Raw genomic sequence first — 21,024 nt, 5'->3', positions numbered from 1 at the left:
GCTGCTTGAAGGCTCTGGAGGCCCTGTAGTACATATGCCAGGCCTGTAAGTGGCGCTGTAGTCTGCCACAAAAGCAGCGAAGAAGACTTCCCGCGCATGGTTGCCATGGTTGCCCTTCTGTTTATTCTCTCTTTTTCTCCCTCCCCGAGGCAAGTGTTTGCTCCTGCTGCTGTTATTCAATGGAATCCCTACCTCGCTGTAATTCTCTCGGGTTTGCCACCAGCAGATGACAAACACCCACCTCTCCGCTTCTTCCAAGGAACGAGGGCAGAGTTTCAGTTAGATTTTTTTCCGCCGGTCAACAACAAGTTTAAATCTTCCGGACAAAATTAGAAAAGTGCAGGTCAAAGGTCTTCTTTGTTATTTATTGAGCTTTAAAACAAATGAATAATGACTATATAATCATATAAGAATAAAACAAGGTGGACGGAGATCTCTTTTTCTCCCCCTCTTCTGACAGCCCAGCAGCTGATCTCAAAGCACGCTCCCCTCTCCTGCAGGGGGGCGTGGTCCGCTGCAGCTCATTTGCATTAAAGCTACGTGACAGAATCAGCCCCTGCAAAAACAGGGCTGGAAAGGTCAAATAAAGCGAAATGAGGCATGGCTAAAATGCAGGATCTGTTCGGTATTTTGAAAAAAAATATATATTGATATACTTTATATAGGTATGGCCCTATAATATATTGTTCAAATATAGCATGATAGGTCCACTTTAACTAAGGTACTAAACAGTCAGACTCCTGCATTTTTCTTGCGAACCTTGTTGCTCTCTATACTACGTAACTTGACTTTTGTATTGACATGTGGGTTACAAATTGATTACGTGAGTTGCAATAAATAAAGTGCCTTTATTTTGTAGGTATATTTCCCTACAGTGAATGAGAAAAGCCTGAACATTTCTTGCCTACTTGTTTTCTACCCCTTAAGGTGGCGGCAGAGTGGACTTCGAAGACTTTGTGGAACTGATGGGTCCTAAAATGCTCGCTGAGACAGCAGACATGATTGGAGTCAAGGAGCTGAGGGATGCCTTCAAAGAGGTCTGCCAGACAATTTGTAGCAAAAAGATCACCCCCTTTCACAAACTTTAATTTGTTTCAACTGTAATGCATGTATTTGTATGTGCTTTCAATGTTTCATACTCTATATACTTTTTATTTCCCAGTTTGACTCTGATGGTGATGGTCAGATCAGCCTCAGTGAGCTGAGGGAAGCCATGAAAAAGCTAATGGGGGAGCAGCTGAACCACCGCGAGATAGACGAGATCCTGCGAGATGTTGACCTCAATGGGGACGGAGAGGTGGACTTCGAAGGTATGTGATTTCAGAAAGAAAAATATAAAAGGGAAAAAAATTGTTTTATGTGGTACTCATCACTCAGCTTGTTTTTCAATCAGGCTAATAAGATCAGATTTAGAATCAAGTTTATGGCCAAGTATGTTCACACATACAAGGAATTTGCTTTGGTATTCAGGCTAACTAAATACACAAATGGAGTATTGAAGAAAGTATGTATTTAAAAGCCATGCTCCCTTCCCTTCAACAATAACACCACACCTTTTTTTCCACAGAGTTTGTGCGAATGATGTCTCGCTGACTCTTCACCAAACTATTGCGCTACTGCACCAACATGGACCGGACTGCACACCGTTTAATTCTTCATGATGTACAATAATCGTATTGGTGTTTGTAGTTTTCCGTTAATTCAACATCTCTCAAGTATAAGAGAATCCATTTGATGTGTAACTGTTGTATGAATGTAATAATGTATAATTTATGTAACATGTACTAAGAGATTGTAAAGTGATAATTCAGCAGATGGTTACTCAAAGCTTCTCTTCAGAAGTGGATTTAAATTTGAATGTATTTGAACTGTGAATACCATACGGGCAACAATTTGGTTTGCAGTACATAACAGAAGTTACCTGATTTGTCAGTTTACACACAGTATGCTATCAATCAATCAAGTTAAAATTAGAAGATAAGTTACTTTAGGTGTTCAGTTGGCCTGTTGAGATTTCCGAGGATGTTTTCTTTTTGTAATTTGGGTGAACTGGCCCTTTAAACATGCAGTTTACTATATAAACTGCGTGAATCTTAAGTATTTATTATCATTTACCACAAATGTACTATCTAAGCTCTTCCATTCATAAAATTGTGACTGTCATTACTGTTGAATATTGTAGTGTAGAAGGCAAAAGTGACATTGGATTATTTATACACTTTTATTGCACATACAGCCTCAAAAATACATAGCAAAACTTTTATTCAGGACTTTAGATACAATACAACCTATATCTGCAAATAAATCTTGCAGATGTTGTATATTCAGTGTCAACTATCTTTTTGATACAAATTTGATAACAATAACAGGATTGTTCTTTTTGGTCTACACACCTGTCACAGGTCCTGTTTCTTTTTGTTCAGGCGAAAATGAATATACAGAATGTCACAAAGTAGTACTTGCTTATTTTCTGCAACTATATACATGTTTAATGTTTGTACAGTGTCAGATATTTTAAGAAATGCATTATACATTGTAATGTATTAACAATTAATAAGAGTGACAATAAATGAGTTTATATTGCTCAGTAATCTTTGATTTTCTCTCTTTTTTTTTAAATAAAATTAAAACATGCTCCAGGGAAATAATTGGATTTTCCCTTTGCCATCTTTTCCTGTCTCACAAACCTTTCCAGAATCTATCCACATCGCTGATAAATTGCATCAGATCACCTCTTCCCTGGCACTTTTTGAGGTCCCCTATGAGTCTCTTTTTCAAAGCATGTGCCGTCTCACTGTAGTCAACACTGAAAGGTGCCATTGGTGGAGTCCCGTTCCAAACCGGAGGCATGTACCAACTGAAAGTGTCTCGATCAAACTCCATCACATCTGAGCACTTAGTGATGTTGGCCTTCCTCATCCTAGTGTCCTTTCGGATCACTTCATTGAGCTGTTTCACCAACTCTTTACCTCTCTTCTTCCTCTCTACATCAGGACTTTCTGACATGTTGGTGTGCACAAAATGACAGAGTGGCTTCTTGCCCACATTCTTCAACCTCGTGAAAGCATGAAGCACCATTTCTAAGAGATCTTTCTCTTTTGAGTTGTCAATGGAAACACTGACGATTGTGGCGTCACTAAGTGCTACAGCGAGGCTGGCTACTTCTATGTCACGTTCATGGCAGTGATCATCTTGGACAATCTGATGTGGTTTCAGTCCCTCTGTGTCAATTATCATGATGCAGTCGCACTCCAGTTTCCTCCTGACGTGTTCGTTGACATTGATCAGGTGGATGAACGCCCCTCTGGTGCATGTGCCTTTGCTGACTGCAAACCTGACCCCAAACATGGTGTTTAGCAGAGTCGATTTTCCTGAGTTCTCAGCTCCGATGATTGTGATGACTTTCAGCTTACTTTTGGAATGCATAGACTTGTGAAGCTCCCTTAGCACCTCAGTGATCCATTTCAACGGAATGTTTGCAACATCTCCATCAACGAGCTCAAGAGGGAAACCATCTAGCAGCATCTGAGCACAGAGTTCAGGAAGTTGTTCCACCGTCTTTCTTTGACTGCTGAATTCTGGCAGGTGGTTCGCACATAGGAACAGCTGGCCACACTCTCGGAAAAAGTGCTCAAGGCGTAAAGAACGAGCTGATATTTTCTGATCAATCTCTGCAATCTTTTCTGTGTCTTCAGGACATTTTTCCCTTAGCTCTTTATATTTATCTTTCAGATCCGACAGTTCATTTCGGGACAGATTGTCCAAATCCATTTCCAGCCATTTGAGGAAATAGTAGCGTTGCACTTCTGAGGCCACCCCGTGAAAGAATCTAAGCATTGCAGCTTTTATCTCTAATCTTTGCTGGTGAGTTTTAAGATCTTTTTCTGTTATTTTTAAAGACTTGCGGTAGTCCTCAATGTTTTCATTGCCAGCGTTTCGCAGTCTCCAGTACTCAGTTTCGAGCAATGAAAGCTCTTTCCAGATGTGTCCCTGGGAAGGTAGTTGTTTTTCTTTGAACTTAGAGGGGTCAGCGATGTGTTGGATGATGTTATCTGCATTCTTCCTAACACCCTGGCATTCATCAATGTCCTCATCAACCAAGATATCACAGCGGCGAGCTGTGTCTGCCAAATTTGCCAGCGACACTTTGACTGGGCAGTTTCCAAGTATCTTAGAGACTGATTCCTGGAGGGCCTTTACCAGTTCTGACTCCGTATATTTCCTCCGGCTCACAGTAGTTGTCTTTAAACTAGGTGTGATTGCCATCGTTTTGAATGTGAAGCTTTTCCCCTGTATGCTGCTTATCAAAAGCAACCTGGCTTCCACAACCATCCCTTCCAAATGCTTGAAGTAATCAATTTCTGACTCATCACAGAAGATGTACACAGCTGCAGAGGTCTGGCAGAGGAATGAGAACTGCTTGTCGAAGTCCCTGATGTCTCCTCTGAGGTTGGCGACGGCCAGCGGCTCAGTGAATTTGTCTGTGTTCTTTTTCCCACACGGGAGGTACCAGGTCATTTCAACTAGCCCCTCAGAAATCTTCCTGGGTACATCACCACCCTCCATGTTACGATTATAAAATATATCATAACACTCCTTAGTGTTGCTGAGCAGTTTGTTCAGCACCTGAGATTTGGACAGGCTCGTCCTCCCCAGCCTGACGAACGACAGCAGAGGAATATCAGTGAGCACAAGTCTTTCTTCACAGCTTACGTTTCTGAATGCCAGTTTGGAGGGGCTGAAGGTCCGAACTATTTCGCGCATAGCCCACAGCATCATGGTGATTTCTCTTGTGTCATGGTTGGGCATGAGGAGCGGGACCGCAAACTGGCACAGTGCCATTTTCACAACCATGTCTTGCTGAAGAAAGCCGTCGGAACAGAGAAACAACGCAGTTATCAGGTCCAACGGATTGATGGTGTTTTGCTTGTCTGTATCAACATCTTTGGACACCCATTTAACAATTCGAGCATTTGCATTTAACATCATGAGTTTCCTCAAAAAAGCCTCAGGATATGACTTTGGGCTTTCAAGTTTGCTCTCTGATGTATCACTTTGATTGATCTCAAGAACAGTGCTTAGTGTGAGCTTGTCATCATAATAGTCTTCAAGGCCCATCTTTGACAGCACCTTCCTGAAACAGGCCTCTGTGGATCAACACGAAGAGATAGATGAATGAGGATGTCACAGTTTGCTCTATATCTATTAGTTAGAGGGGAATTCCATACAACGTTGACTAAATATTTATTAAGATCAGTTAGTCTCAGAACTTATCCATGGATCGAGCAATTTTTTCTAATTCAAAATGTGTTTTATTCTTAAACACCTTTTGTTTATTTTCCCCCACTCTCTCTCATATAATCTTGCACTTATGAAAAGTTAGCACGTTAGTATGAACAGTGTGATTTTAAAATAAAAGCAGGGGATATAAGCCCTCACCTGTGAGTATCGTTGTAGAGACAGGCTCACTGCATCTGTCGATCAGCATTGTTGAGACTTCGATGGTGTATTCCGTCCCTGGCTCTAAATTAGAGATTGTCTTGAAGCACTCTTTTGTCTGTATCGCTAGTGGCTCTTTTCCCTGACTTTTGAGGGCTATAATGAACTGATGCTTAATTCCCTCCATGTTTTCCCCTTTGGTCCATTTCAAGGTCACGGCGCTGGCCTCTGAATGTGTTTTGGTTAAGAGCCGAGGGGCTGGCACCGCTGTAACAGAGTAGTCATTTGAAAATACATTATTTTTCATGCACACACTCCAATGTAAAGATATTTAATGGTTTGTCATCTCAAATGTTTACCTGTGAAAACAAAGTTCTCAATCCATTCACTTAAATTGCCATCATTGTCTGTGGCAACACTGAATATATACCGCTGTCCAAGCTCAAGGTCGTTTATTTCAAATTGATGAGCATCTTTGACGACAGAGTAACCTTCCAGCTCCCTTCCGTGGATCCACTCTCCTTTAGTCCACTTTACTCTGAAGATCTTGGGCCCCTTCAGTCCCTTTGGCACTCCCCAGCTCAGGATCACAGAGTCTGTTGTCACTGACTGGAACTCTATTTTACCAGGAGGGGGCACCACTGGCAATCATAAGAAAGCACAAAAAAATCGTTTGTGTGATTCATGTTACACCTTATATCCATAGGCGGCACGTGAGGCTCAAGTTTGGGAAGGCTAAATCACTTTTTTTTACCTGACGCTGCCCGCCTCCGGCGTCTATAGAAAAGAGATTAACTCAGTGAAAGCACCGCTTGCTGAAAAATCAGAGCTCAGTGTGCGGAGTTTAAATCTATCAAGTCATTTTACAGGATAAAGGAAATACAGTTTAAACTGCTGTATGCAGAGAAGACGCCGACGTGTCGCACTTATCATTCATATCACATCATCTATCATCTAATATCATAATATATCATATATCTCCTTATCTGAGTCAGCTTCTCGAGCCGTATCTGGCCGTGCAACACTTACAGTGTCACATACTGTATGCATAAGTATTATTTTAAGCAACACATTAGGTTGACGAAACACTCAAATCAAATGTAATTAAAGTCAGATCCACTCGTGTCTTAGACGGGGCAGTGATATCATAAAACTGTTGTACGCTTTCAAATACTCTGTAGTTTATTTATTTTTTAACCAGTTGTTCTGTATTCTCCTTGCAGGTGCAACTCTGTGGCTTGTATCCTGGATTATATGTTTAAGTCATGGATGTTTAAAGTTCATATTTGTCTAATATTAGTTTACTTTTCATTAATGAAGTATGACGCTGCGCTGTCAGTACACTTGTCCCTGTTTGTGATTGGTCAAATGTAGCTAACCCCGCCCCTTTCACGTGAATGTGCTTTCAACTGGAGAGAGAAACCTTGGCTTGATTTACCGAGTTGATATTAACCAGCGTCGTAGGACCGCTTAGCGAGATCTCGTTTGTTAGGGTTAGTTAAGATAACTCAAACATATCCAGGGTCTGTTGAACTAGCTTCGTAGTACAGTTTACTGGTGGCTGCATAGCAGCACTAATGTCAAAGACACAAACTTTATACATTATATTTTTATTTTACCAGGATGCAGTGACACAAATATTTGGGAAGGCTTAGCCTTCCCTAGCCTACAGTACCCGCCGCCCCTGCTTATATACAAACATGTAACTGTGAAACATTTTTAACTCACACAGGCTCCATCCTCTGCTAGACTCTATGGGAAATATTCTTCTCCCATCACACGCACGCATTCGGTCCCTGACATTTGCATAAACGTATACCCATACATAAAGACCATCCAATATGGCAGCTTTGCTGCTTTCCTTTTACTCTTGATAGAGGATGGCATCACCACTGCAAGAACCTTATCTCTGCGTCCCAGCCAAACATCTTAACTTCCTGAGGTTTGTAAAGCAGGTAAGCCATTTATTTTAAGGTTTTCACGGCCCGGCACGCCTTGCTCAACCTGCTTTCGTTTTGCCTTTGCTCCTCGACAAGTGTATCAAGGCGTCCTGACTAAACATACCATAATATGAGAGCCCCGATTGCAGGGCTAGGGGATTTTTCAGAGGGGTCAGAGACATTGTATACTGACGCATCCCCCCTCAATGAGAGCCTCGCAGCCCGTATTCCTTCTGCAGACAGCCTACCTTCGCTGCTGCATGACAGACACGCTGGAGTAATTGATCAATTAAATAGCGCTGGTCAGGATCAGTATGGTGGGTCCATGTTTTGAGGTGGGCGTACATTTGTTGGGGCTCCGCCCACTGTACCCATTAGAGCAGGGGTTCCCAACCTTTTTTCCCAAGAACCCCCCCAAATGACTCCTGTTGGAAGTTGCGCCCCCCCAGGATTCATTAAATTGGATTCCCGCTGAATGAAGAAATTAAAGGATGGCGCAAGTGGAAACAATTCACAAAAATGTAAACTGTTTAAAACACATGCTCAAAGTAAGCCGGATTTTGCCGATGTGTTTATGTGGATTCAAAAGTCGTAAATAATCTACAAAATGGAGGAGACCGATCTGATCGGAGCAACTGTGACAAATAATCCAACTGAAACTGGCATGGACAATGACTATGTTTTAAAAATGCGCTTATCCAGAAAAGCCTGGTTTGGACACTTTACAGGCAGAAGAAACATTTATATAAAAGAAAGAATTATACATTTCTGTCTTTGTATGCCTATAATAGCTACTAACTTGAATTTGTATTCAAATTAATTAATCAATTATTTTTTATATTTTATTGTAATGTAAAGACAAGGCTTTTAGTGACAATCATGTATTGCCTTACAATTATATGTAAAAAATAAATAAAATAAAAAAAGTCTAAATATGATATTTGGCCTCAAATCATCTGAGGCCTGGCGCCCCCCCTGGGATCTTTGGCGCGCCCCCCAGGTTGGGAACCACTGCATTAGAGGGTGGCGTCTGTGTGAGTTATAACTGGAATAAGGTTAAGTATTGTAACCCAAGTTCTATGTTTAGTAATAGTCATTTTTTTTTCCTTTTTTTTACATGTGAACATTTTGGGTAGAAAATAACAAGATATAGAAATAATGTCAAGAGCACAACATTTTATGGTTTATACCTTTGCTTTACCCTTTGTCAAACCTATCATAACATCTATCCACAACATTCAGCACAAAACTGTTTCGTTTTTTTCCAGGTGCAGTACATTTCAAAATAAAATGGAAGATTTTTGTAAAAGACAAAGGTAGTGTTTACTTCTGTAGTATTTACTCACCTGTCTCAGATTGTGCAGAGTTTTGTCGTTCCTTACCACGAGATATCTGTAAAATAAAATAGTGTTAATACAAAATTGCAGCATTTCACGATTATAGGATATTTTTGCCTCATTTACACGTGTTATGTGTATGTCACCGTTGCATTCAAGCAGCAGATCTGCATCTGAGTACTCCTGTAGAAGCTATTCCCCTCGGCTTTGTCACACACATTGATGAGCTTTTGAGTCTGCATGACTTCAATGTGTTTCGGTGCCTGGAACTTGAGGTAGGATCTGGGATAGAATGAAAGAATGGCTTACTGTTAACTGAAAAACTCCCACTTTGGTTGGGAGGGGCTACCAAAATCCAAATAAAATTTAAGTTTCTAGTAGTTTCTTTTTGACACATTTAATCACATGATTTCAAATAATTTTTATTTTTAAATATGCCTTGCCATGTTAACTTGCAAATGACTAATAGTAGAAATCAAAATGTCTTGTGACAGTTCTGTACCTTTTGCCCTCCTCCTTCTTGTACGTGGAGTCAGCAGACACTCCTGACAATTCTTTTTTATGGAAGACAGACAGTAGACTCTTCCCCTCTCTCCCCTCTATCTCACCTCTCCACCCTGCCCCCACTGGACCAGGACTTTAACACCCCCCCCACACTCACAAAATCCAGCACCAGTCACTTTTACGCTGCTATGGAAATTTTTGCACTCACATTTTTGCACTCTCATTTGCACTATGTACACCATATTGTTTTATATATCCTGCTTACTTGAAGTAAACGGTTATTTTTGTGTTTCTTTGTAATTATTGAGTGTTATATTTTAATGTGTTATTGTATACCTCGGGACTGTACTGCAAAAAGTACCTCCTACATGAAGAGTTCATCAAAACGTGTGAAGCAAATGTGAGGCTGTGAATTTATTTGTACTCAATCTTTGAAAGTTGGTTGGCCATACATGCACTTGGAACAAAGTTTAAGTGAAACTTTCAGGGCATTCTGTTTATCAAGATTCAGTGTAGTTAATATTAAGATGATCCAAGTACTCACTGAGACATTTCATCACTTTTCGAAAAGATTATGTTGTGCAGGTGGAAACTAAGGCTGGGAACATTAACATCTTAACCCCTGCAATTAATATGGAAACCTTAAAGCATAAAAAGCTAATTAAAGCTAATTAATGAAATTACTCATTTTGACCCCAACTTCCTCCCGCAATTCCAGCGCAGATTTTTACCATGAATAGCATGGCAGTAAAATAGCAGAGAAAGCGGAGGAACTGACACAAGCTACATGTGTTGCACTGACTGGAGACCAATGGAAATCAGTAAGCAGCCATGACTAACCCCGCGTAACAGCAAAACTAATCCCTGGTAAATGCTTGGCTCTTGTTTGCGTTAGGTGCAGTGAAAACAAAGGAAAAGCATATAGCTAAAGCATGCGCTAGCTAGTTTCTTGAAGTTGTGCAGGAGTGGGACAAACTCATAACTTTAGGAAGCTATAAGTGCTCTCAATATGATAGCGGCAGCAAGAATACTATCATACGAGCATATGCCCTGTGTAGTGCACATTATACTAAGGGTCATGACAGCGGGTTTGTCTATGCTTTAGTTGTGTGTCCGAATATTCAAAATAAAGCTGAGATGTTATCCAATTAAAAAACACCAAAACTCAGTAATTACAGGCAATACATTCATTTAAATAATTGAGGCATATAATACGTATTTAAATTGTACTTTCTTCAATGAAGAGGCAGGTCCATTGATGACTTCCTTGTCTCACAAACATGTAAAACCTTACTTGAGGAAAAGTACCTACTTTTCAGAGAAAGGTTTTTAGATCACAACGTGTAAAGAGAGTTAGTCGCCATAATTAATTTGAGGCAGTGAATTTATTTTTACTGACTCTTTGAAAGTTGGTTGGCCATCCATGGACCACTCAGGACACTCGTTCACAGATCCACTGGGCACTGATTGTGGTGTCTTCGATCTGAAATTCATTTTTGTTTTAAGCTCTCTGAATGGAATAGATCGCAGGGTGCACAGAGAGCTAATCTCGAGGCTGTGAAGTTATTTTTACTTACTGTTTGGAAGCTGGATTGCCATCACTGGAATGGAAACGCGTTGATGGTGCTGTCCCCAATCTGAAATGCATTTTGTTTTATTTTTTAACAAAAACATTTGGCTTTCTTCTTGAAAAGCACATTCAGTCGGATAATGGTAACATTTACATTTTGCAATAACTTCAGTCCTATCTACTTGCAAGTTGTGAAGAGTAATAATTAGGTTTTCTTGTGAGAAAGTTCTGGACCTTTTTCCCTCGTCCTTCTTAAGGCCCTGACACACCAAGCAGTCACCAGAGGACTCGCCGATGCCGACGCCGGCTGTTGCGTCGTCGTGTTCTCCTGCGTCTTGGCCATGTGTCGCACGGGAACACACCGCAAAGACTTCAGTGCGTGAGTGGCAATAACTGTCCTTACCAGCAGGCGGCGGTAGTGTGTATTAGTCATTCAAAAGGGGCAACAACCGGAAAACAGAGAAGAAGAACAGACCGTGATATAAACAAACTGTAGTGCCGAGAGATATGGAGTCAGAGGAAGGTGCCCGCTCTGTATTAATGTCATGTTGACAGGTTATCATTATGTAGGCGTTGATAAAAGCTCATTCTAATGTTGTGTGATGTGTTTATGAAGGTGCGAAATAAAGTTTTGCATTGCCCATCCTGCTATTTGTGTTCTTATCACACAGCGATAAGAAACAATAACAATGTGCCTACATAACTGTCAGTTGCAGCCCTAGCATTAGTATTGTATATAGTAACAGCTACAACATTAAAATACTTCTATGCAGATTGAGGAGGATAATGGGAGAATGAACAGAGAAACATCCATCTGAATAATAATAACTTTATTTGTATTGCACCTTTCATACAGGGGATTGCAGTTCAAAGTGCTTTACATCAGTAAGAAATAAGATATAAAATCAGTGTAAAACAAGCAGCAAGAGCAAAGCATAAAGTGGGATCAAATAATGCAGATATATATATATATATATATATATTAGGGCTGTCAAACGATTACAATTTTTAATCAGATTAATCACAGTTTAATAATTAATTAATCATGATTAATCACCATTCGAACTATGTCCAAAATATGCCATGTATTTATGTATATTGTTGTGGGAATGGAAAGATAAATGAAAGAATATATATATATATATATATACAGTTGCAAGAAAAAGTATGTGAACCCTTTGGAATTACCTGGATTTCTGCATAAGTTGGTCATAAAATGTGTTCTGATCTCCATCCATCCATCCATCCATCCATCCATCTTCTCCCGCTTATCCGTGGTCGGGTCGCGGGGGTAGCAGTTCCAGCAGAGAGCCCCAAACTTTCTTTTCCCTGGCGACATCAACCAGCTCTGACTAGGGGATCCCAAGGCGCTCCCAGGCCAGCGAAGAGATATAATCCCTCCACCTGGTCCTAGATCTACCCCATGGTCTCTTCCCAGCTGGACGTGCCTGGAACACCTCCCTAGGGAGGCGCCCAGGTGGCATCCTAACTAGGTGCCCGAACCACCTCAACTGGCTCCTTTCGACGCGAAGGAGGAGCGGCTCAACTCCGAGTCCCTCCCTGATGACCGAACTTCTCACCTTATCCCTAAGGGAGACACCAGCCACCCGGCGGACAAAACCCATCTTGGCCGCTTGTATCCGCGATCTCGTTGTTTCAGTCATGACCCATCCTTCATGACCATAGGTGAGGGTAGGAACGAAAATGGCCCGGTAGACAGAGAGCTTTGCCTTCTGGCTCAGCTCCCTTTTCGTCACAACGGTGCGGTAAAGCGACTGCAGTACCGCTCCCGCTGCTCCGATTCTCCGGCCCATCTCACGCTCCATTGTTCCCTCACTCGAGAACAAGACCCCGAGATACTTGAACTCCTTCACTTGGGGTAAGGACTCATTCCCTACTTGGAGTGGACAGTCCATCGGTTTCCTGCTGAGAACCATGGCCTCAGATTTGGAGGTGCTTATCCTCATCCCAGCCGCTTCACACTCGGTTGCGAACCGATCCAGTGAGTGCTGAAGGTCGCAGACCGATGAAGCCATTAGAACCACATCATCTGCAAAAGGCAGTGGTGCAATCCTTAGTCCACCGAACTGCAGACCCCCTCCCCCACGACTACGCCTCGAAATCCGATCCATGTATATTACAAACAGGATTGGTGACAAAGCGCAGCCCTGGCGGAGGCCAACCCTCACCGGAAATGGGTCCGACTTACTGCCGAGGACCCGGACACAGCTCTCGCTTTGGGAGTACAGAGATTGGATGGCCCTGAGTAGAGACCCCCTCACCCCATACTCCCGCAGCACCTCCCACAGTAACTCCCTGGGAACTCGGTCATACGCCTTCTCCATGTCTACAAAACACATGTAGACCGGATAAGCGTACTCCCAGGCCCCCTCCAGGATCCTTGCGAGAGTAAAAAGCTGATCCGTCGTTCCACGACCAGGACGGAATCCGCATTGTTCCTCCTCAATCTGAGGTTCGACAATCGGCCTGACCCTCCTTTCGAGCACCTTGGAGTAAACTTTCCCGGGGAGGCTGAGTAGTGTGATGCCTCTGTAATTGGCACACACCCTCTGATCCCCCTTTTTAAAAAGGGGAACCACCACCCCGGTCTGCCACTCCTTCGGTACTGTTTCCGACTTCCACGCAACGTTGATGAGACGTGTCAACCATGACAGTCCCTCAACACCCAGAGCCTTCAGCATTTCCGGGCGGATCTCATCCACCCCCGGGGCTTTGCCACTGTGGAGTTGTTTGACGACCTCAGTGACCTCCCACCGGGAGATTGGTGTTGATCCCCCGTCATACTCCAGCTCTGCCTCTAACATAGAGGGCGGAGTTGTCGGGTTCAGGAGTTCCTCAAAGTGTTCCTTCCAACGCCCTAACACTCCATCAGTTGAGGTCAACAACGTCCCATCCTTACTGTACACAGCTTGGATGGTTCCCTGCTTCCCCCTCCTGAGGTGTCGGACAGTTTTCCAGAACAACTTTGGTGCCGCCCAAAAGTCCTTCTCCATGTCTTCTCCGAACTTCTCCCACACCCGCTGCTTTGCCTCGGCCACGGATGAGGCTGCTGCCCTTCGGGCCTGTCGGTACCTTGCAACTGCCTCGGGAGTCCCCCGGGATAACAAATCCCTGAAGGCCTCCTTCTTCAGTCGGACGTCTTCCCTGACCACCGGTGTCCACCAGGAGGTTCGAGGGTTACCGCCCCTTGAGGCACCTAGGACCTTGAGACCACAGCTCCCCGCCGCGGCTTCGGCAATAGAGGCTTTGAACACCGACCACTCTGGTTCAATGTCCCCAACCTCCACAGGAATGCCCGAAAAGCTCCGCCGGAGGTGCGAGTTGAAGGCCTCCTGAACTTGGGCCTCCTCCAGACGTTCCCAGTTCACCCGAACTACACGTTTGGGCTTACCAGGTCTATCCAGAGGCTTCCCCTGCCACTCGACCCAACTCACCACCAGATGGTGATCAGTTGACAACTCCGCCCCTCTCTTTAACCGAGTGTCCAAAACATACGGCCTCAGGTCCGATGATACGATAACGAAATCGATCATGGACCTTCTGCCTAGGGTGCTCTGGTACCACGTACACTTATGAGCATCCTTATGTTCGAACATGGTCTTTGTTATGGCCAATCCATGACTAGCACAGAAGTCCAGTAACAAACCACCACTCCGGTTCAGATCAGGAGGGCCGTTCCTCCCGATCACGCCCCTCCAAGTGTCTCCATCATTGCCCACATGTGCGTTGAAGTCTCCCAGCAAGATTAAAGAGTCCCCTTCAGGAGCCCCATACAGGACTCTTTCCAGGGTCTCCAAGAAGGCCGTATACTCTGAACTGCTGTTGGGTGCATAAGCACACACAACAGTCAGAGTTTTCCCCCCCATAACCCGCAGGCGTAGGGAGGCGACCCTCTCGTCCACTGGGGTAAACTCCAACAACGAAGCACCTAACCGGTGACTTGTGAGTATCCCCCCACCCGCCCGGCTCCTCACACCTTGAGCAACTCCGGAGAAGAATAGAGTCCAACCCCTATCCAGAAGTAAGGTTCCAGAGCCGACGCTGTGCGTAGTGGTGAGCCCAACCAGATCCAACTGGTACCGCTCCACCTCCCGCACAAGCTCCGGCTCCTTCCCCCCCAGAGAGGTGACGTTCCACGTCCCCAAAGCCAGCTTCTGTCGCCCGGTTCTGGTCCGTCGAGACCCTCCGCTTTCACTGCCACCCTTCTGGCAGCGCACCCGACCCCATCGTTGTTTCCCGTAGGTGGTGGGCCCGTGGGACGGAGAAGCGGAGGTGTTGCCCACGTTGCCTTTTCGGGCTGGGCCCGGCCGGGCTCCGTGGCAAGCCCGGCCACCAGACGCTCGCCGACGAGTCCTCCTTCTGGGCCTGGCTCCAGAAAGGGACCCCGGGCTTCCTCCGGGCTGGGTATCCTCACTTCTTGTTTTTTTTTTCATGAGGTCTTTTGAACCAATCTTAATCTGGCCCCTTGCCTGAGACCAATTTGCCATGGGAGACCCTACCAGGAACACAAGGTTCCAGACAACACAGCCCCCAGGTTCATCAGGGCACACAAACCTCTCTACCACGGTAAGGTGCTGGTTCTTCATCCAAGTCACAACAATAGAAAAACACAGTCTGCTTAAACTAATACCACACAAACAATTATATGTGTTCATGTTTTCATTGAACACACCATGTAAACATTCACAGTGCAGGGTGGAAAAAGTGAACCCCTAGGCTAAAGACTTCTTCAAGAGCTAATTGGAGTCAGGAGTCAGCCAACCTGGAGTCCAATCAATGAGACGAGATTGGAGGTGTTGGTTAAAGCTGCCCTGCCCTATAAAAAATACACACCAGTTTTGAATTTGCTATTCTTAAGAAGCATTGCCAGATGTGAACCATGCCTCGCACAAAAGAGCTCTCAGAAGACCTACGATTAAGAAATGTTGACTTGCATAAAGCTGGAAAGGGTTACAAAAGTATCTCTAAAAGCCTTGATGTTCATCAGTCCACGGTAAGACAAATTGTCTATAAATGGAGAAAGTTCAGCACTGTTGCTACTCTCCCTAGGAGTGGCCGTCCTGTAAAGATGACTGCAAGAGCACAGCGCAGAATGCTCAATGAGGTGAAGAAGAATCCTAGAGTGTCAGCTAGAGACTAAAGCCCCTGTCACACTGTCCCGAAATTGACACCCGATGGACACACGATAAAGGAAATGTTCAAATTCGGCTGTGATCGTAGCAACATCGGGCCATTCGTGAGGGCATCTTAAGCCATCGTATGACCGCCGGTGGAGTTTCTCAGGCTCCGGCAGCAACTTCGTGAGTGGCAACTTCGTAAGCGGCAACTTCGTAAGGCACTCGTGAGGGCATCTTGTCAAATCGTGTCATCTTCGTGTTATCATCGGTGCATTCAGACTCACTCTGATCGGGGCGAATGCCCGATGGCACCGAGGATAACAAGATGCCCTCACGATGGCCTTACGAAGGGCAAAATTGACACACGAATTCAACACGAAAATGAACCTTCGCAAGGTCCTTCGGCAATTTTTTGGCATGCCAAAGATTTTACCACCGCTCACGAAGTTGCTGCCGGAGCCTGAGAAACTCCACCAGCGACCATACGATGGCTTAAGATGCCCTCATGAATGGCCCGATGTTGCTACGATCACAGTCGAATTTGAACATTTCCTTTATCGTGTGTCGGGTTGTTTTATTGCACAACAAAATAATGTAAACATATTATGTAAATAACCCAATTTGTGTTCTGTGAAACTAAAAAGGATATAATATATTATTTTGAAGAACAGTTGACAGGAAGTTGTTGTTGTTGTTGTTGTTATGGAAACAACATTGTGGAGAAAACGTAATATTTTCTACATATAAAGACGGATAAAGTAAAGAACAAAGTCTGAAGATATCAGTACAGTATCATAGTACTGTAACATAATTGTTTTTGTTACTTTCATTGCAGTTGTATGTCTTAAATGTAATGTAAATGTTGCCTTCGTGTGTGGTTCGGGGCCATCTTCGTGCGAAATTCACAATTCCATATTCGTGTGTCCATCGGGTGTCAACTTCGGGACAGTGTGACAGGGGCTTTAAAGAAATCTCTGGCACATGCTAACATCTCTGTTGACGAATCTACAATACGTAAAACACTGAACAAGAATGGAGTTCATGGGAGGACACCACGGAGGAAGCCACTGCTGTCCAGAAAAAACATTGCTGCACATTTGAAGTTTGCAAAAGAGCACCTGGATGCTCTTCTGGCAAAATATTCTGTGGACAGATGAAACCAAAGTTGAGTTGTTGTCAGAGTGATTGTTTGGTCCGACTGCCTGACCCGATGCATGGCCGATTCAACATGTTGAATCGGCCATGCATCGGGTCAGGCAGTCCAAATAAGGCGTGTCACGGTCGACGGTGCGGGACACACCAAATTGAGTTTGGGTGACAGGACACGCTTCGTCTTCCGACTTACGAAAACAGCCGAAATCGGCCTGGTGTGTCAGGGCCTTTAGACTTTGAGTCAGCAGAAACTCCTGACAATATGTTGTTGTTGAAACCAGACTGGAAACTCTCCACATTCCCCTTGACAGGCATTTTCATTGTAAAATATTTATGCTGATCCGACATTTATAACACCAAAACTCAGTAATTACAGGAAATACAAGAATTTAAATGATTGAGGCATATAATATGAATTCACATTGGACTTTTCTAAAATAAAGAGGCAGGTCCATTGATTTCTTCCTTGTCTCACAAACATGTACAATCTTACTTGAGGAAAAAGTACAGACATTGAGTTCTCACCGAAAGGTTTTTAGATCAAAACGTGTAAAGAGAGCTAATCACCATAATGAATGTGAGGCTGTGAATTCATTTGTACTCACTCTTTGAAAGTCGGTTGGCCATCCATGGACGACTCAGAACACTCGCTCACAGATCCACTGGGCACGGATTGTGGTGTCTTTGATCTGAAATTAATTTGTGTTCAAAGATAGCTTTCTACTTGCAACATGCATCCAGAAGACAGGTGTCTGTGTCCCATGTGAAACAAAAAGTCACATTGTACGTAGGTAACATAATGACTCCACCTTATTCCCATTTCTACTACTACTAATAACAGTAACGTTACTTTTACTTGGGCAAAAGTACATAGACCTACAGATGTAGCACCTCATTTCAGACAGTTTGAAACGCGAGGGCCGTGGCCGGCACGGGGTCTGCCCTCGCTCAAAGGAAAACCTCCAGCGTGACTTGAGACCGCCGCCTTGATAAATACATTTAATTATAATGAAGCCAGCTGCAATGAATCATTGATCCACCAGGGGGTGCAGTGGGGTTCCACACTGGAGCTCATGTGAAATAAACTCTGATACGGTACAGTCTGGTAGGCTAGGCTACTACTCTATAGCGGATCTTTGTTAAGATCCATATATCACGGATAGGATCATACTCTGTGCTAAATAAGAGACATGTAATCATTTAGGCTACAAAACATCACCATGTTTTTATTTAACAAAAAAATGTTGGTTAGTCCTCAACTACTGTACAAAAACATCAGGAAGCCCGCCGGCTCCAAAAACGAACGGGAGGAAATGATCTCAATTTTTAATTCTAATGTAATCATCATCTTCACCACGATCATTTATGTTTATGTTTGCCGAATTTACATGAAAGCACTGAAAAATATGAATATACCTTAGTCAACTTCATTAAAACGTTATTAACGTGCCTAAACTCAGTAATTCACGAAAAATATTTATATTTTAATGGAGCCTCGTCAGGCAGATCAGGGTCCCGACGCGTAGCGGAGGGATCTTGATCAGCATGAAGGGTGTTATTTTCCCCTTAAGGAACAAGTCACTGCACATTATTCCGCTTATTACATGGCCACTGCATTCTCAACAAAGTAACGACATGACTCCCAATATTAATTGAAATGCTTTTATGGATTTAGAAAATGTTTTTATTGATTTAAAAAATAGTTGTATGTATTGATTTCATTTCAAACCTTTATTTAACCAGATTGGTCCCATTGAGATCATAGATCTCTTTTTCAAGGGAGACCTGCAGCATATAGGTTCCACATGAAACATAAAACAATAAAGGACATTATACATTATATTTACAGGATACATTTACATAGTTATAGACATTTACAAGTGCCCATAGTATCAACAAGCATTTCATTTAGCCTAGCTTTAAAAACATGCAGAGGAATTGCTCAGTTTCAATTCTTGCTTAAGATTGTTCCAAGCAAATGGAGCTGCGCACATAAAAGCTGTCTTACCTAAGACAGTCCTTGCTCTTGGCACATCTAACAATACTACATTGACATGCTACATTGACACTAATTGACATGCATCCGCTAAGAAAAATAGTCCGTTGTTACCGTTTTTTAAACAGTCTGAATGAAACGGCAGCTCTGAGCTGTGTGTTTACACACCTAATGGCCCATCAGGCACAGCTCTCTCTCCCCCCCTGATCTTACAGCTACACCATTGTTTGGTTTCCATGGTAACGTGTCTCTTTAGTAGCGTCCGCAACTGGAAGTCAGGGTGAGGATTGTTCACAGAAAACAGAACAAGAATCGACAACTCTGCTCACACCAGCCAGGCAAAACAGTGCACTTCTCTTTCCCGCACTACTGTGACGGGGCTGGGTCAGCCACTAACATATTCATATTTCTCTTCTCAAAAAGAGAAATAATGAACGTTAGTTTTTAACTGAAATGATCAAATAAAGTCAACATTTCACAGTGTTTACAAACATTGACTATACCGTTCACCAGCCCCCAGCCCCCTATGCTTATGTATGTTGCAAACTCTTTGTTTAAAACTAATTGGCCATCGAATGTGGAATGTGTGTGTCCCAACCCAACTTTGTTTACAGCAGTGATCTTCTCTTCCTCTCTGCAGCAGAGAGCTAAGCGCTGTCAGACCGGACCTAACCCTAACCCTGAAAAGTATTATCATCTGAAAGTAAAATTAATCATTATGTTATTAGTATTAAATACATACAAGTATTTTTACAACTTGTATTTCGAAATACTCCGTTGTAATTATTGATGCATAAATGTGTTCATCCATTCAATGTGGCATCTGCTATAATTGGGTTAATGTATGATATTACTTAATAATACAATATATTATAATATATGATATGATAATTACATTTTAGTTTTATTAATTTCTTATTTCATAGAAACGTATCAAACATGTAATTAAAGAATAGTGATATACACAGTGATGGATGTTAAGGTTAACGTTTATAATAAATAGTCAGTATCTATCCATATTCATAATAATATTTATATATTCAACAACCATTTTTAATGTAAAAGGTTCATAAAATAAAAACACAACACTGTCATTGCAAGTCACACTCAGTTGACTTTTATGTTCAACTGCTAAATTTGTTACTGATCAAAAAGGGCTTCTATTACCTTAAATAAACTCACTAATCACGCAAAATGATAAAATACGGCGAAGATATTAAAATATATGTGCTTCCATTTTTCATACTTTTGAAATACATTTGTATTAACTTTATATCATCGTATCTCCGTGTTTACTGGGTATTTTTGCATGAAACAAATGCTGGCATATAGTTTCAAGCCAGTACTTGTCCGGACTGTTGTTTTTATGCAACACATCCTCACTCCCAGGTCGGCCTATGTTGACGTTATATCAAGTCCCCTGTGTCGGCTTTTTCCAATGCAAGGGGGGGGGGCCTTAGCGTCCATTTTCAGTGCAAGGGGGGGGCCCTTAGCGTCCATTTTCAGCTTTCCGGGATGTCCATATGCTTCTATGGACGCTCATGGAAGCACGGCATTCGTATGTGTCGGCTGCCCTTAAAGGCAATGTGAGCGTCCATTCTCATTGGATAACGGAGAATTGTACACCCGGAAGTAAGTATTCCCCTTACTGTCGATTGGTTTTACAGTGATATCTGCACTACTCATCGACTACAACACACCAGATTATCCTTGTTAATTACACAACATTGATTGGTTTAAATTGTGTGCAATGCTTTTGTATTTTTCCCCTTCGATTCGGAGAAACAAATATTTTTTCGGAGTAAAGGATGGCAGAAGACATTACACTACCCAGAATCCCCAGCTATCGTTTGGACTACACCATGTGCTCTGTTTGACAAACCCCGTAATAGTCCTCAAGCTCTGTGATTGGAGAGTGTGCTCCAAGGGTTACCGAGCCTCGAACAGC

General features: G+C 42.9%; 2 protein-coding genes across 2 annotated transcripts in view; one reads left to right on the top strand and one right to left on the bottom strand.

Annotated features, from left to right (window-relative positions):
- The window catches only part of LOC117454368 (calcium-binding protein 5-like), a 62,129-nt gene extending 59,637 nt beyond the window's left edge, over positions 1-2,492 (top strand). Inside the window, exons 6-8 of the mRNA XM_034093587.1 lie at positions 928-1,037; positions 1,163-1,310; positions 1,568-2,492. Coding sequence (XP_033949478.1) covers positions 928-1,037; positions 1,163-1,310; positions 1,568-1,593 — 284 coding nt within the window. The 3' untranslated portion in view covers positions 1,594-2,492. The remainder of the gene's footprint in view (positions 1-927; positions 1,038-1,162; positions 1,311-1,567) is intronic.
- Positions 2,493-2,679: 187 nt separating this feature from the next.
- LOC117452224 (up-regulator of cell proliferation-like) lies at positions 2,680-12,415 on the bottom strand. Its single transcript, XM_034090731.2, has 3 exons — positions 12,371-12,415; positions 12,297-12,310; positions 2,680-5,134 (listed from the first exon to the last, which is right to left on the bottom strand). Exons 1-3 carry the CDS (start codon positions 12,413-12,415, stop codon positions 2,680-2,682), a joined length of 2,514 nt encoding a protein of 837 aa, XP_033946622.2.
- Positions 12,416-21,024: the final 8,609 nt, after the last annotated feature.

Source organism: Pseudochaenichthys georgianus, chromosome 1, assembly GCF_902827115.2.
Source record: "Pseudochaenichthys georgianus chromosome 1, fPseGeo1.2, whole genome shotgun sequence".
Classification (NCBI taxonomy): Eukaryota; Metazoa; Chordata; class Actinopteri; order Perciformes; family Channichthyidae; genus Pseudochaenichthys; species Pseudochaenichthys georgianus.
Note: the sequence above shows the minus strand (reverse complement) of the source record. Positions and strands in the feature narration are given on the sequence as shown.